The 15947-nt window shown below is 28.8% G+C and overlaps 1 protein-coding gene across 1 annotated transcript in view; it reads left to right on the top strand.

Annotated features, from left to right (window-relative positions):
* Window positions 1-15947, top strand: part of LOC143082928 (KRR1 small subunit processome component homolog) — a 41220-nt gene that overhangs the window by 17186 nt on the left and 8087 nt on the right. The window contains exons 7-9 of the mRNA XM_076258945.1: window positions 12519-12689; window positions 14395-14472; window positions 15182-15287. Coding sequence (XP_076115060.1) covers window positions 12519-12689; window positions 14395-14472; window positions 15182-15287 — 355 coding nt within the window. The remainder of the gene's footprint in view (window positions 1-12518; window positions 12690-14394; window positions 14473-15181; window positions 15288-15947) is intronic.

Below are 15947 nucleotides of genomic sequence, written 5' to 3' on the forward strand. Positions count from 1 at the left end.
ATAAAAGTAGGGAATCTATTTAACCAAGAACCAATCATTATTTATCAAATGACTACCTCTTAATTGGCCTGAATATAATAAAAGTAGGGAATCTATTTAACCAAAAAACCAATAAATATTCATAAAATGACTACCTCTTAATTGGCCTGAATATAATAAAAGTAGGGAATCTATTTAACCAAAAAACCAATAGATATTCATAAAATGACTACCTCTTAATTGGCCTGAATATAATAAAAGTAGGGAATCTATTTAACCAAAAAACCAATCAATATTTATCAAATGACTACCTCTTAATTGGCCTGAATATAATAAAAGTAGGGAATCTATTTAACCAAAAAACCAATCAATATTTATCAAATGACTACCTCTTAATTGGCCTGAATATAATAAAAGTAGGGAATCTATTTAACCAAAGAACCAATCGATATTCATCAAATGACTACCTCTTAATTGGCCTGAATATAATAAAAGTAGGGAATCTATTTAACCAAAGAACCAATAGATATTTATCAAATGACTACCTCTTAATTGGCCTGAATATAATAAAAGTAGGGAATCTATTTAACCAAAGAACCAATCGATATTTATCAAATGACTACCTCTTAATTGGCCTGAATATAATAAAAGTAGGGAATCTATTTAACCAAAGAACCAATAGATATTTATCAAATGACTACCTCTTAATTGGCCTGAATATAATAAAAGTAGGGAATCTATTTAACCAAAAAACCAATCAATATTTATCAAATGACTACCTCTTAATTGGCCTGAATATAATAAAAGTAGGGAATCTATTTAACCAAAGAACCAATAGATATTCATCAAATGACTACCTCTTAATTGGCCTGAATATAATAAAAGTAGGGAATCTATTTAACCAAAAAACCAATCAATATTTATCAAATGACTACCTCTTAATTGGCCTGAATATAATAAAAGTAGGGAATCTATTTAACCAAAAAACCAATCAATATTTATCAAATGACTACCTCTTAATTGGCCTGAATATAATAAAAGTAGGGAATCTATTTAACCAAAGAACCAATCGATATTCATCAAATGACTACCTCTTAATTGGCCTGAATATAATAAAAGTAGGGAATCTATTTAACCAAAGAACCAATAGATATTTATCAAATGACTACCTCTTAATTGGCCTGAATATAATAAAAGTAGGGAATCTATTTAACCAAAGAACCAATAGATATTCATCAAATGACTACCTCTTAATTGGCCTGAATATAATAAAAGTAGGGAATCTATTTAACCAAAGAACCAATAGATATTTATCAAATGACTACCTCTTAATTGGCCTGAATATAATAAAAGTAGGGAATCTATTTAACCAAAGAACCAATAGATATTCATCAAATGACTACCTCTAAATTGGCCTGAATATAATAAAAGTAGGGAATCTATTTAACCAAAGAACCAATAGATATTCATTAAATGACTACCTCTAAATTGGCCTGAATATAATAAAAGTAGGGAATCTATTTAACCAAAGAACCAATAGATATTTATCAAATGACTACCTCTTAATTGGCCTGAATATAATAAAAGTAGGGAATCTATTTAACCAAAGAACCAATAGATATTCATCAAATGACTACCTCTTAATTGGCCTGAATATAATAAAAGTAGGGAATCTATTTAACCAAAGAACCAATAGATATTCATTAAATGACTACCTCTTAATTGGCCTGAATATAATAAAAGTAGGGAATCTATTTAACCAAAGAACCAATAGATATTCATTAAATGACTACCTCTAAATTGGCCTGAATATAATAAAAGTAGGGAATCTATTTAACCAAAGAACCAATAGATATTCATTAAATGACTACCTCTTAATTGGCCTGAATATAATAAAAGTAGGGAATCTATTTAACCAAGAACCAATCGATATTCATTAAATGACTACCTCTAAATTGGCCTGAATATAATAAAAGTAGGGAATCTATTTAACCAAAGAACCAATAGATATTCATTAAATGACTACCTCTTAATTGGCCTGAATATAATAAAAGTAGGGAATCTATTTAACCAAGAACCAATCAATATTTATCAAATGACTACCTCTTAATTGGCCTGAATATAATAAAAGTAGGGAATCTATTTAACCAAAAAACCAATCAATATTTATCAAATGACTACCTCTTAATTGGCCTGAATATAATAAAAGTAGGGAATCTATTTAACCAAAGAACCAATAGATATTCATTAAATGACTACCTCTAAATTGGCCTGAATATAATAAAAGTAGGGAATCTATTTAACCAAAGAACCAATAGATATTCATTAAATGACTACCTCTTAATTGGCCTGAATATAATAAAAGTAGGGAATCTATTTAACCAAGAACCAATCGATATTTATCAAATGACTACCTCTTAATTGGCCTGAATATAATAAAAGTAGGGAATCTATTTAACCAAAGAACCAATAGATATTTATCAAATGACTACCTCTTATTTGGCCTGAATATAATAAAAGTAGGGAATCTATTTAACCAAAGAACCAATAGATATTTATCAAATGACTACCTCTAAATTGGCCTGAATATAATAAAAGTAGGGAATCTATTTAACCAAAGAACCAATCGATATTTATCAAATGACTACCTCTTAATTGGCCTGAATATAATAAAAGTAGGGAATCTATTTAACCAAAGAACCAATCGATATTCATCAAATGGATACCTCTTAATTGGCCTGAATATAATAAAAGTAGGGAATCTATTTAACCAAGAACCAATAGATATTTATCAAATGACTACCTCTTAATTGGCCTGAATATAATAAAAGTAGGGAATCTATTTAACCAAAGAACCAATAGATATTTATCAAATGACTACCTCTTAATTGGCCTGAATATAATAAAAGTAGGGAATCTATTTAACCAAAGAACCAATAGATATTTATCAAATGACTACCTCTTAATTGGCCTGAATATAATAAAAGTAGGAAATCTATTTAACCAAAGAACCAATAGATATTTATCAAATGACTACCTCTTAATTGGCCTGAATATAATAAAAGTAGGGAATCTATTTAACCAAAGAACCAATAGATATTTATCAAATGACTACCTCTTAATTGGCCTGAATATAATAAAAGTAGGGAATCTATTTAACCAAAGAACCAATAGATATTTATCAAATGACTACCTCTTAATTGGCCTGAATATAATAAAAGTAGGAAATCTATTTAACCAAAGAACCAATCGATATTCATCAAATGACTACCTCTTAATTGGCCTGAATATAATAAAAGTAGGGAATCTATTTAACCAAAGAACCAATCGATATTTATCAAATGACTACCTCTTAATTGGCCTGAATATAATAAAAGTAGGGAATCTTTTTAACCAAAAAAACAATCAATATTTATCAAATGACTACCTCTTAATTGGCCTGAATATAATAAAAGTAGGGAATCTATTTAACCAAAGAACCAATAGATATTCATTAAATGACTACCTCTAAATTGGCCTGAATATAATAAAAGTAGGGAATCTATTTAACCAAAGAACCAATAGATATTTATCAAATGACTACCTCTTAATTGGCCTGAATATAATAAAAGTAGGGAATCTATTTAACCAAAGAACCAATGGTATTCATCAAATGACTACCTCTTAATTGGCCTGAATATAATAAAAGTAGGAAATCTATTTAACCAAAGAACCAATAGATATTCATTAAATGACTACCTCTAAATTGGCCTGAATATAATAAAAGTAGGGAATCTATTTAACCAAAGAACCAATACATATTTATCAAATGACTACCTCTTAATTGGCCTGAATATAATAAAAGTAGGGAATCTATTTAACCAAAGAACCAATCAATATTTATCAAATGACTACCTCTTAATTGGCCTGAATATAATAAAAGTAGGGAATCTATTTAACCAAAAAACCAATCAATATTTATCAAATGACTACCTCTTAATTGGCCTGAATATAATAAAAGTAGGGAATCTATTTAACCAAAAAACCAATCAATATTTATCAAATGACTACCTCTTAATTGGCCTGAATATAATAAAAGTAGGGAATCTATTTAACCAAAGAACCAATAGATATTTATCAAATGACTACCTCTTAATTGGCCTGAATATAATAAAAGTAGGGAATCTATTTAACAAAAGAACCAATAGATATTTATCAAATGACTACCTCTTAATTGGCCTGAATATAATAAAAGTAGGGAATCTATTTAACCAAAGAACAAATAAATATTTATCAAATGACTACCTCTTAATTGGCCTGAATATAATAAAAGTAGGGAATCTATTTAACCAAAGAACCAATAAATATTTATCAAATGACTACCTCTTAATTGGCCTGAATATAATAAAAGTAGGGAATCTATTTAACCAAAGAACCAATCGATATTTATCCAATGACTACCTCTTAATTGGCCTGAATATAATAAAAGTAGGGAATCTATTTAACCAAAGAACCAATAGATATTTATCAAATGACTACCTCTTAATTGGCCTGAATATAATAAAAGTAGGGAATCTATTTAACCAAAGAACCAATCGATATTTATCAAATGACTACCTCTTAATTGGCCTGAATATAATAAAAGTAGGGAATCTATTTAACCAAAGAACCAATAGATATTCATTAAATGACTACCTCTAAATTGGCCTGAATATAATAAAAGTAGGGAATCTATTTAACCAAAGAACCAATAGATTTTTATCAAATGACTACCTCTTAATTGGCCTGAATATAATAAAAGTAGGGAATCTATTTAACCAAAGAACAAATAAATATTTATCAAATGACTACCTCTTAATTGGCCTGAATATAATAAAAGTAGGGAATCTATTTAACCAAAGAACCAATAGATATTTATCAAATGACTACCTCTTAATTGGCCTGAATATAATAAAAGTAGGGAATCTATTTAACCAAAGAACCAATAGATATTCATCAAATGACTACCTCTAAATTGGCCTGAATATAATAAAAGTAGGGAATCTATTTAACCAAAGAACCAATCAATATTTATCAAATGACTACCTCTTAATTGGCCTGAATATAATAAAAGTAGGGAATCTATTTAACCAAAGAACCAATAGATATTCATCAAATGACTACCTCTAAATTGGCCTGAATATAATAAAAGTAGGGAATCTATTTAACCAAAGAACCAATAGATATTCATTAAATGACTACCTCTTAATTGGCCTGAATATAATAAAAGTAGGGAATCTATTTAACCAAAGAACCAATAGATATTCATCAAATGACTACCTCTAAATTGGCCTGAATATAATAAAAGTAGGGAATCTATTTAACCAAAGAACCAATAGATATTTATCAAATGACTACCTCTTAATTGGCCTGAATATAATAAAAGTAGGGAATCTATTTAACCAAAGAACCAATAGATATTTATTAAATGACTACCTCTAAATTGGCCTGAATATAATAAAAGTAGGGAATCTATTTAACCAAAGAACCAATAGATATTTATCAAATGACTACCTCTAAATTGGCCTGAATATAATAAAAGTAGGGAATCTATTTAACCAAAGAACCAATAGATATTTATCAAATGACTACCTCTTAATTGGCCTGAATATAATAAAAGTAGGGAATCTATTTAACCAAAGAACCAATAGATATTTATCAAATGACTACCTCTTAATTGGCCTGAATATAATAAAAGTAGGGAATCTATTTAACCAAAGAACCAATAGATATTTATCAAATGACTACCTCTAAATTGGCCTGAATATAATAAAAGTAGGGAATCTATTTAACCAAAGAACCAATAGATATTCATCAAATGACTACCTCTTAATTGGCCTGAATATAATAAAAGTAGGGAATCTATTTAACCAAAGAACCAATCAATATTTATCAAATGACTACCTCTTAATTGGCCTGAATATAATAAAAGTAGGGAATCTATTTAACCAAAGAACCAATAGATATTTATCAAATGACTACCTCTTAATTGGCCTGAATATAATAAAAGTAGGGAATCTATTTAACCAAAAAACCAATCAATATTTATCAAATGACTACCTCTTAATTGGCCTGAATATAATAAAAGTAGGGAATCTATTTAACCAAAAAACCAATCAATATTTATCAAATGACTACCTCTTAATTGGCCTGAATATAATAAAAGTAGGGAATCTATTTAACCAAAAAAACAATCGATATTCATCAAATGACTACCTCTTAATTGGCCTGAATATAATAAAAGTAGGGAATCTATTTAACCAAAAAACCAATCAATATTTATCAAATGACTACCTCTTAATTGGCCTGAATATAATAAAAGTAGGGAATCTATTTAACCAAAAAACCAATCAATATTTATCAAATGACTACCTCTTAATTGGCCTGAATATAATAAAAGTAGGGAATCTATTTAACCAAAGAACCAATAGATATTCATCAAATGACTACCTCTAAATTGGCCTGAATATAATAAAAGTAGGGAATCTATTTAACCAAAGAACCAATAGATATTTATCAAATGACTACCTCTTAATTGGCCTGAATATAATAAAAGTAGGGAATCTATTTAACCAAAGAACCAATAGATATTCATCAAATGACTACCTCTTAATTGGCCTGAATATAATAAAAGTAGGGAATCTATTTAACCAAAAAACCAATCAATATTTATCAAATGACTACCTCTTAATTGGCCTGAATATAATAAAAGTAGGGAATCTATTTAACCAAAGAACCAATCGATATTCATCAAATGACTACCTCTTAATTGGCCTGAATATAATAAAAGTAGGGAATCTATTTAACCAAAAAACCAATCAATATTTATCAAATGACTACCTCTTAATTGGCCTGAATATAATAAAAGTAGGGAATCTATTTAACCAAAAAACCAATCAATATTTATCAAATGACTACCTCTTAATTGGCCTGAATATAATAAAAGTAGGGAATCTATTTAACCAAAAAAACAATCGATATTCATCAAATGACTACCTCTTAATTGGCCTGAATATAATAAAAGTAGGGAATCTATTTAACCAAAGAACCAATAGATATTTATCAAATGACTACCTCTAAATTGGCCTGAATATAATAAAAGTAGGGAATCTATTTAACCAAAAAACCAATCAATATTTATCAAATGACTACCTCTTAATTGGCCTGAATATAATAAAAGTAGGGAATCTATTTAACCAAAAAACCAATCAATATTTATCAAATGACTACCTCTTAATTGGCCTGAATATAATAAAAGTAGGGAATCTATTTAACCAAAAAACCAATCAATATTTATCAAATGACTACCTCTTAATTGGCCTGAATATAATAAAAGTAGGGAATCTATTTAACCAAAGAACCAATCGATATTCATCAAATGACTACCTCTTAATTGGCCTGAATATAATAAAAGTAGGGAATCTATTTAACCAAAGAACAAATAAATATTTATCAAATGACTACCTCTTAATTGGCCTGAATATAATAAAAGTAGGGAATCTATTTAACCAAAGAACCAATAGATATTTATCAAATGACTACCTCTTAATTGGCCTGAATATAATAAAAGTAGGAAATCTATTTAACCAAAGAACCAATAGATATTTATCAAATGACTACCTCTTAATTGGCCTGAATATAATAAAAGTAGGGAATCTATTTAACCAAAGAACCAATAGATATTTATCAAATGACTACCTCTTAATTGGCCTGAATATAATAAAAGTAGGAAATCTATTTAACCAAAGAACCAATAGATATTTATCAAATGACTACCTCTAAATTGGCCTGAATATAATAAAAGTAGGGAATCTATTTAACCAAAGAACCAATAGATATTTATCAAATGACTACCTCTTAATTGGCCTGAATATAATAAAAGTAGGGAATCTATTTAACCAAAGAACCAATCGATATTTATCAAATGACTACCTCTTAATTGGCCTGAATATAATAAAAGTAGGGAATCTATTTAACCAAAAAACCAATCAATATTTATCAAATGACTACCTCTTAATTGGCCTGAATATAATAAAAGTAGGGAATCTATTTAACCAAAGAACCAATAGATATTCATCAAATGACTACCTCTAAATTGGCCTGAATATAATAAAAGTAGGGAATCTATTTAACCAAAGAACCAATAGATATTTATCAAATGACTACCTCTAAATTGGCCTGAATATAATAAAAGTAGGGAATCTATTTAACCAAAGAACCAATAGATATTTATCAAATGACTACCTCTTAATTGGCCTGAATATAATAAAAGTAGGGAATCTATTTAACCAAAGAACCAATAGATATTCATCAAATGACTACCTCTTAATTGGCCTGAATATAATAAAAGTAGGGAATCTATTTAACCAAAGAACCAATAGATATTTATCAAATGACTACCTCTTAATTGGCCTGAATATAATAAAAGTAGGGAATCTATTTAACCAAAAAACCAATCAATATTTATCCAATGACTACCTCTTAATTGGCCTGAATATAATAAAAGTAGGGAATCTATTTAACCAAAGAACCAATAGATATTCATCAAATGACTACCTCTAAATTGGCCTGAATATAATAAAAGTAGGGAATCTATTTAACCAAAGAACCAATAGATATTTATCAAATGACTACCTCTTAATTGGCCTGAATATAATAAAAGTAGGGAATCTATTTAACCAAAGAACCAATAGATATTCATTAAATGACTACCTCTAAATTGGCCTGAATATAATAAAAGTAGGGAATCTATTTAACCAAAGAACCAATAGATATTCATTAAATGACTACCTCTTAATTGGCCTGAATATAATAAAAGTAGGGAATCTATTTAACCAAAAAACCAATCAATATTTATCCAATGACTACCTCTTAATTGGCCTGAATATAATAAAAGTAGGGAATCTATTTAACCAAAGAACCAATAGATATTTATCAAATGACTACCTCTTAATTGGCCTGAATATAATAAAAGTAGGGAATCTATTTAACCAAAGAACCAATAGATATTTATCAAATGACTACCTCTTAATTGGCCTGAATATAATAAAAGTAGGGAATCTATTTAACCAAAGAACCAATCGATATTCATCAAATGACTACCTCTAAATTGGCCTGAATATAATAAAAGTAGGGAATCTATTTAACCAAAGAACCAATAGATATTCATCAAATGACTACCTCTAAATTGGCCTGAATATAATAAAAGTAGGGAATCTATTTAACCAAAGAACCAATAGATATTTATCAAATGACTACCTCTTAATTGGCCTGAATATAATAAAAGTAGGGAATCTATTTAACCAAAGAACCAATAGATATTTATCAAATGACTACCTCTTAATTGGCCTGAATATAATAAAAGTAGGGAATCTATTTAACCAAAGAACAAATAAATATTTATCAAATGACTACCTCTTAATTGGCCTGAATATAATAAAAGTAGGGAATCTATTTAACCAAAGAACCAATCAATATTTATCAAATGACTACCTCTAAATTGGCCTGAATATAATAAAAGTAGGGAATCTATTTAACCAAAGAACCAATAGATATTCATCAAATGACTACCTCTTAATTGGCCTGAATATAATAAAAGTAGGGAATCTATTTAACCAAAGAACAGATAAATATTTATCAAATGACTACCTCTTAATTGGCCTGAATATAATAAAAGTAGGGAATCTATTTAACCAAAGAACCAATAGATATTCATCAAATGACTACCTCTTAATTGGCCTGAATATAATAAAAGTAGGGAATCTATTTAACCAAAGAACCAATCGATATTCATCAAATGACTACCTCTTAATTGGCCTGAATATAATAAAAGTAGGGAATCTATTTAACCAAAGAACCAATAGATATTTATTAAATGACTACCTCTTAATTGGCCTGAATATAATAAAAGTAGGGAATCTATTTAACCAAAGAACCAATAGATATTTATTAAATGACTACCTCTTAATTGGCCTGAATATAATAAAAGTAGGGAATCTATTTAACCAAAGAACCAATAGATATTCATCAAATGACTACCTCTTAATTGGCCTGAATATAATAAAAGTAGGGAATCTATTTAACCAAAGAACCAATAGATATTTATTAAATGACTACCTCTAAATTGGCCTGAATATAATAAAAGTAGGGAATCTATTTAACCAAAGAACCAATCAATATTTATCAAATGACTACCTCTAAATTGGCCTGAATATAATAAAAGTAGGAAATCTATTTAACCAAAGAACCAATAGATATTCATCAAATGACTACCTCTAAATTGGCCTGAATATAATAAAAGTAGGGAATCTATTTAACCAAAGAACCAATAGATATTCATTAAATGACTACCTCTTAATTGGCCTGAATATAATAAAAGTAGGGAATCTATTTAACCAAAAAACCAATCAATATTCATCAAATGACTACCTCTTAATTGGCCTGAATATAATAAAAGTAGGGAATCTATTTAACCAAAAAACCAATCAATATTTATCAAATGACTACCTCTAAATTGGCCTGAATATAATACAAGTAGGGAATCTATTTAACCAAAGAACCAATAGATATTCATTAAATGACTACCTCTTAATTGGCCTGAATATAATAAAAGTAGGGAATCTATTTAACCAAAGAACCAATAGATATTCATTAAATGACTACCTCTTAATTGGCCTGAATATAATAAAAGTAGGGAATCTATTTAACCAAAGAACCAATAGATATTCATTAAATGACTACCTCTTAATTGGCCTGAATATAATAAAAGTAGGGAATCTATTTAACCAAAGAACCAATCAATATTTATCAAATGACTACCTCTTAATTGGCCTGAATATAATAAAAGTAGGGAATCTATTTAACCAAAGAACCAATAGATATTCATTAAATGACTACCTCTAAATTGGCCTGAATATAATAAAAGTAGGGAATCTATTTAACCAAAGAACCAATAGATATTCATTAAATGACTACCTCTAAATTGGCCTGAATATAATAAAAGTAGGGAATCTATTTAACCAAAGAACCAATAGATATTCATTAAATGACTACCTCTAAATTGGCCTGAATATAATAAAAGTAGGGAATCTATTTAACCAAAGAACCAATAGATATTCATTAAATGACTACCTCTTAATTGGCCTGAATATAATAAAAGTAGGGAATCTATTTAACCAAAGAACCAATCGATATTTATCAAATGACTACCTCTTAATTGGCCTGAATATAATAAAAGTAGGGAATCTATTTAACCAAAGAACCAATCGATATTTATCAAATGACTACCTCTTAATTGGCCTGAATATAATAAAAGTAGGGAATCTATTTAACCAGAGAACCAATCGATATTTATCAAATGACTACCTCTTAATTGGCCTGAATATAATAAAAGTAGGGAATCTATTTAACCAAAGAACCAATCGATATTTATCAAATGACTACCTCTTAATTGGCCTGAATATAATAAAAGTAGGGAATCTATTTAACCAAAGAACCAATCGATATTTATCAAATGACTACCTCTTAATTGGCCTGAATATAATAAAAGTAGGGAATCTATTTAACCAAGAACCAATCAATATTCATCAAATGACTACCTCTTAATTGGCCTGAATATAATAAAAGTAGGGAATCTATTTAACCAAAGAACCAATCGATATTTATCAAATGACTACCTCTTAATTGGCCTGAATATAATAAAAGTAGGGAATCTATTTAACCAAAAAACCAATCAATATTCATCAAATGACTACCTCTTAATTGGCCTGAATATAATAAAAGTAGGGAATCTATTTAACCAAAGAACCAATTGATATTTATCAAATGACTACCTCTTAATTGGCCTGAATATAATAAAAGTAGGGAATCTATTTAACCAAAGAACCAATCGATATTTATCAAATGACTACCTCTTAATTGGCCTGAATATAATAAAAGTAGGGAATCTATTTAACCAAAGAACCAATCGATATTTATCAAATGACTACCTCTTAATTGGCCTGAATATAATAAAAGTAGGGAATCTATTTAACCAAAGAACCAATCGATATTTATCAAATGACTACCTCTAAATTGGCCTGAATATAATAAAAGTAGGGAATCTTTTTAAGCAAATACTCAACAATGTAAACGAGGTTTTCAAATAAAAAAAATTGTATGAATAAACAAGTTTTTTGTTAAAAATAAGACAATAAATGGGCATTCTTTTTGTAAAAATCCTGAAATTACAATTTACTAACAAGCAATGTGGCAGATGAAACATGATTTATGTAAAACTAATACCAGACCTGGCATGCATTAAATTTTGGAGTATGATTATCGTATTCAGACTCAATTCAACCAATCAAAATTGTGGATTTTGTGTTTTGAGTACAAATATAGTAATCTTAGTACTGAGTAAAGTTTTATGACGAAAGGCACTGAATTAAGTATTATTGTTTGACTTGTTAAGGAGTTCTGTTGATGTTAAGGGAGATTTTATAACCATATCAAGCATAATAATAATTGCATTATTATTGTAGACATTGATGATAAGAAAAGAATTAGCAAAAGATCCTCAACTACAAAATGAAAGCTGGGATCGATTTTTGCCAAAATTTAAGTCTAAAAATATCAGTAAGAGGAAACAACCCATGAAGAAGAGAACTAAGAAAATATATACACCTTTTCCACCTCCACAACCAGAGAGTAAGGTAGGTTTTTATATGACTGCAAAATTTTTGCGGTCGTATATTGGTATCACGTCGTCGTCATCATTGTCCTCAGCATCGTCCAAAGACGGATGGTTTGCGGATAATAACTTTCGTATAAGTTAATAGAAATAAAGAAAATTTAAACACAATGTTTATAACCACAAAAAGAAGTTTGGGATTGATTTTGGGGGTTATGGTCCCTAAGGTTTAGAAATAAGGGGCCAACAGGGCCCAAAACAAGCATTTATCTAGTGTCAAGACAATAAGTTTTGTATAAGTATTTCAATTGTTCTGAAATTGTACCACATTGTATAATACCATAAGTAGAAGGTTGGGATATAATTTAAGGGTTATGGGGCAAACAGCCTAGGTATAAAGGGCCAAGAAGGGGCCAAAACAAGCATTTTTGTAGATTCAAGACAATAAATTGGAGTTATCTTTCTTTGTCCAGAATAATAGTTGAATCAACTTAAGGTAGATAGGGTGTCTTCCTCCATTTTGGATTTTGAAATACCAGAAAACAAGGTCTAGATTTTTGATAAAATGTGCAAATTTTGAGATTAGTAGGTAATTCATGTGTAAGATTTTTCATTATGATATAGAAAATGCCATGTTTTATCATATTTAGGGTTGTATTTTACCAAAAAACAAATACTTTTGTTTGATTCATTTTTTTCAAACTTTGCCAAATAAGGGGAGACAACTCAAATGCAAGGGCAGATAATTCAGATAGTGTTACTTTTACAATAGAATGTGTTAGGAATTTACCCATTTTATTATGTAGCAAGAAAACGAGTCCGGTGACCCTATTTTTTCTTCTTCTTATCTGAAAGAATATTATTGGAGCTATCTTCTTATATTTTATCTCAAAATTCTATGGTGTAGTTTTCGTTTATGACCGAAAATTGGGTTTTTCCATGATAATCTATACAAAATCTGACAATTTTGCACAACCTGTAGTGTGAAAATAAGTCCGGTGACCCATTCTTTTTATTAATGTTCTTAAACAAGCAGGATATAAACTACATTTTGGCAAATTATTAAGAAATTCTATGGATTATAATTTAGACACCCCATTTACCTTAAATCAATGCTATATACAATATACAATGCAATATTCACTTCATTCACTTCTACTACCAACTGATAAATTTTAGGAATCTTTACCATTCAGTGATTACAAGCACTTTGATTACCATTCTAGGATTATGCCCCTTTACAAGTGGAAAAATTGAAGAATTTTTTCGTTTCTATTCTCTTAACTTAAGTTTGTCTCTACAACTAAATTTAATGAAATGTGTATATAATGCTTATTACCTCTTTACTCAATTTAAGTTCAATTTTTGGCAGCTTCACTTTTACAGTTCTTGAGTTATGTCCCTTTATAACATTATATGCTAGCGGGGGCATCATTTGTGTCCCTTTTGACACATTCCCCATTTATTTTACTATTAATTAATATTAATTTTACCCATGACTGTATGAAATTTTATATTTTAATACTTGAATACTTTATGATGTATTTTAATGAGAAGTTATTGTTGCAAACTCCATTAGAAATTTGAATTGAGATCATTTTTGGAATAAAGGAAAGGAGGAGGTAAAAACAAAATTTTAGGGAGGGGGTCAATTTTTCTCATTTCAGATTTCAGAAATTAAAAAGAAAATTTCTTCAAATATTTTTTTTTTTGTCTTCTGCTTTCAGGTTGACAAAGAACTTGCTTCCGGTGAATACTTCCTGAAGCCCAGTACCAAAAAGGCAAGGAGGCAAGCTGAGAAAAAGGTAATCAATTAATTATATGATTATACACAATGTTAAAATAAAGATAGACATAAAATATAAAAAAATTTCTTAAAAACGTATTTTTTCATATTTCAGATTTCCCGTTTTGGCATTATTTTTTCTTGGTCTGTGCATTCCCTCGTCTGTTTGTTCATTCATCTGTCCTGCTTCAGGTTAAAGTTTTTGGTCGAGGCAGTTTTTGATGAAGTTGGAAGTCCAGTCAACTTGAAACTTAGTACACATGCTCCTTATGATATGATCTTTCTAATTTTAATTCTTAATTAGAGTTTTTACCCCATTTTCATGGGCCAGTGAACATAGAAAATGATAGTGTGGATGGGGTATTCTTGTTTTAAAATCATTTTTGTTTATTATTTGTTTTTGAAAAGAATGAATAAAAGAGGATCTGTGTATTGAAAAAAAAACTTTAAATGAAACCAATTTATGCAATTAATCATGATAATCAATACAACATTTCCAGCCATTTATAGGAAACTCTTAATACACAAAAAATTGAAAAAATTAAGAAGAAGATTGATTAGGAACACTTAACCTGCACAAACAAACGAAAATTACAGAATATAATGTTTATATTATAGCCTGTTTGCTATTCCAATGAAAAGATGATTTTGAATACTATTTTGAACACTAATATTAAACAAAAAATAACCAGTAAATAATTTTAATGATTATTGTTGAATTTTATTAGGAAAAACAGAAAGAAGCAGTTGGAAAGAAACAAGACAAGAGAGCACAAGCATTTGTTCCTCCACAGGAGACAGGAGAGTCAGCAGCAAAGAAATTAAAGAAATCAGGTTAGTTGTATTTAATGCCCACTCACTTTTAATTAAAATACATATATAGATTATTAAAGATTCTTTAGGCAAGAATGTTCGTCCTGAACATGCATGAAATATTTGCCACTGGACTTAAAGCAACTCATAATCAATCAATCAATCAGGCAAGAGGGAGTATTCAATCCCATTGAAGAGCTACGTGTAGCCAAGAAATATCCTAGGGTTTGAAAAACCTTTGAAAATCTGTTTATCGCTATTTTCTTAGGCAACATCAAGAACATATGCTTATGGCGTCATACATTATATTTCTACTCTACTGAGGAAATCCTATATAAGTTAGGTAGGGTGATATGAAAAATGATCACAAAAGAAAAATCAAGATAAAATAGTGATAAATTGTTTTATTTTATGAAATTGATGAAGGGAGTAATATGAAATTAATCCATAATTGTTTCTAAATATTTAAAAGCCTCTATTAAGATACATCATCAAAACTGCTAGATTTGCACTAGATACTGAAAAAGTCTTATGTAAACTACATCTTCTAAATGATTAGTTGATATATTGCTCCATTGTAACATGAAATGCAATTACTCCCCTACAAATACATATTTAGGAAGTATGCATTCTTGAAAACTCAATTTCTACATTACCCAGTCATTCAATTCAACGTATAAC

Source organism: Mytilus galloprovincialis, chromosome 7, assembly GCF_965363235.1.
Source record: "Mytilus galloprovincialis chromosome 7, xbMytGall1.hap1.1, whole genome shotgun sequence".
NCBI lineage: Eukaryota > Metazoa > Mollusca > Bivalvia > Mytilida > Mytilidae > Mytilus > Mytilus galloprovincialis.